The sequence below is a fragment of the Orycteropus afer genome, unplaced genomic scaffold (assembly GCF_000298275.1).
Source record: "Orycteropus afer afer isolate SDZICR_OR568_19922 unplaced genomic scaffold, OryAfe1.0 scaffold00174, whole genome shotgun sequence".
NCBI lineage: Eukaryota > Metazoa > Chordata > Mammalia > Tubulidentata > Orycteropodidae > Orycteropus > Orycteropus afer.
This window is the reverse complement of record NW_006921761.1, coordinates 5298057-5300592: the sequence shown is the minus strand read 5'-3', so window position 1 is coordinate 5300592 and position 2536 is coordinate 5298057. Positions and strand designations below refer to the sequence as shown.

The window sequence follows — 2536 nt, the reverse complement described above, 5'->3', positions numbered from 1 at the left end:
CCCCCCGTCCCAGGGCGCTAGGGACACGACATGTCTGTGACTCCCCCCCGTCCCAGGGCGCTAGGGACACGACATGTCTGTGACTACCCCCATCCCAGAGCACTAAGGACAAGCCATGTCTGTGTCTGTGTCCTTGACTGCCCCCAGAGTGCTAAGGCATTACGTTGCTCTTTCATTCAGAAAGTCGGATCTGCTGAGGAAGGAGGTGACGGCCACGGGAGAGGCCAAACGCAGCTCCCTATGGCGGACCACAGACCCGTCAGCAGGCTCCATCAGCGCAGGGAAGTGTAGATGCAGCCCGAGTCATGCCCCAGGGCCCTGGCTGACATCACAGGAGAAGCCCTGGGCTGAGCTAAGCGTGCGCAGCTGGCCCCCCAACTTGGCCTGCACAGCCGTGGCCATGTGACGTCCATGCGAGTGGACAAGACCATGCTAATGTGATGCTGTGGCCCTCCCTGGGGACAGGACAGCTTGGTCCTTGGCCCTGCAGCTGTGGGCCCTTTACCTGAGGAGGATGCTCTGCTGGGCGGAGGCAGGAGGCAGCCGGGGCCTCTCCTGAAGGCTGCCTCTAATCTGAACACACGGACCTGCTCAGCCAAACTATGACTACGCACTGCTTAACAAGCCTCTCCTCAAGGGAGGACACTTTACGGACGAGGCCCCGGCCCTGGGCAGACGGGAGATCAAACCTCCTGTCTCCCACCCAGAGCTGCAGCCGCCACGTGAAGTGGGGCTGCCTGCAGCGTGACGACACACAGGCAAACCTGTCCGGACGCACACGGCTGCCTCTGCGGACTCTCCAGAGAGCCCAAGGGGGCTCACAGCACGGTTCTGGGGCGAGGCCGGCCTCAAGTCACAGGCAGCTGGCCCTCCGGCCTCGGGGCAGTGGCAGCCTGTCACTTGCCCGCCCAAAGAGCACGCGCAGAGCTCGTCCCCTTCAGCCGAGAACCTCCCCCTCTGAGCAGTGGAACCTGGGTAAGCCTCCCACACGGAAGCCAGCTCGGCCACACTCACGGCAAACACCAGCCACTGTCCGGGAACACCTATCCTTTCACTCCTGCCTTCAGCGTTTTTAAGTTCTTATTCGGAACATCTGGCCGCCACCTGGCTTCCCCAGGTGCTGGTGTGGGCCATGGCAGGGACCACACCCTCAGCTGGGCACTCACGTCGCGCATGTTGGTCTGCACCACGGCCCGGTCCAGGTGGTGGGAGGGCAGGTTGGCGGTGGCTCGGAAGATGGCATCTCTGTCCGGGGCTTTCTGGTCTTGTTTTTTCTACGTGAAAAGAGAACGAGAGAGTCAGAGATGGACGGAAGAGCACTAAAAGACAGGAGTACAGCTAAACCATGAGGGCTCCCCCAGGGCCACCCCTCCCGGATGGGAGAGCCAGTTCCTAGCTGGGAGTCGGAGCTGTGCCCCTGGTGAGAGGGGACCTCAGTGCAGAAGGCTGGCTGTGACCCGCAGGCCACCCTTCCACCCGCCTGGCACGACAAAACACAGTGACAGGGAGGCAGACAGGCAGAGCGGGCTCAGGGACAGGGCCGGGGCCAGCCTCGCACACACAGCTGTGTGCTGGGACAGCCTGGCAGACAGAACCTTCCCCACAGAACAGCCCACAGGCTCTGAAGGGAGAAGCAGCCATCCACGAGCTGAGAAACGAGGTGGGGCCTAGCCGGTTAGTTTGTGGCACTGCTCTGGAGTCACCAGCGAACGGTGGTTGGGAAGGCATGGCCCCAGGGGAGGTGGGAGAGCCAGCGGCGTCAGCGGCCGGGCACAGGGGGTGCAGGAGCCCAGAGGACAGCTCAGCGGGGAGGGAAGCAATAGGTGGCCGATCTGCGGCCACATTTTCCAGAGGCTCATCAGCAACCCCACGGAAGGATCTGGGAATCAGGGAGTGTTTTACGGTAAGGCTATAGAGCACTAAGCATCAAGACGACGAGGCGACTGCTAACTCCAGGACACCGCAAAGCTCTGTCACGAACTGTCACGTCTGTCCCATCGAGTCTGACCCACGGCGCCCCTAGAGGACAGGGTGGAACTGCACCACAGTCTCCAAGGCTGTAACCTTCATGGGCACAGACCGCCTCATCTCTCTCCCACGGAGCAGCTGGTGGGGCTCCAAGCAGCAACCTTTGGGTTAGCAGTCAGGCAATTAACCGCTGTGCCAGCAGGACCCCTGCAACAAGGACTAAGTCATCCGAACTCACTGCTCACAGTAAGGCGAAGCATCCATAGTAACACCAACAGAAAGCCTGAACCCTTCTCTAACCACGGACAATCTCACCAACACGGAGGGCTAAGGGAGAGAAGGCGGGGAGAGGGCAGCGGGCCAGAGGCACATCCCCAACAGAAAGCCTCCCGAATCCAAAACTGCATTCGAGACACAGCAGCAGATGCATGGGATGACAAAACCAGGAGTTCCCGAGACACAGAAGACCTGCACACGGGGCCCCCAGGGCTGTGGGGCGGGTGGGCTGGGGCGGGGCCTCCAGGGCTGTGGGGCGGGACAGGCGGGAGGTGGGGCGGGACAGGCGGGA

The 2536-nt window shown here is 62.0% G+C and overlaps 1 protein-coding gene across 1 annotated transcript in view; it reads right to left on the bottom strand.

Moving 5' to 3' along the window:
• The window catches only part of UBAC1 (UBA domain containing 1), a 24594-nt gene that overhangs the window by 14724 nt on the left and 7334 nt on the right, over window positions 1-2536 (bottom strand). The window contains exon 4 of the mRNA XM_007947041.1: window positions 1167-1274. Within this exon, the coding sequence (XP_007945232.1) occupies window positions 1167-1274 (108 nt within the window). The remainder of the gene's footprint in view (window positions 1-1166; window positions 1275-2536) is intronic.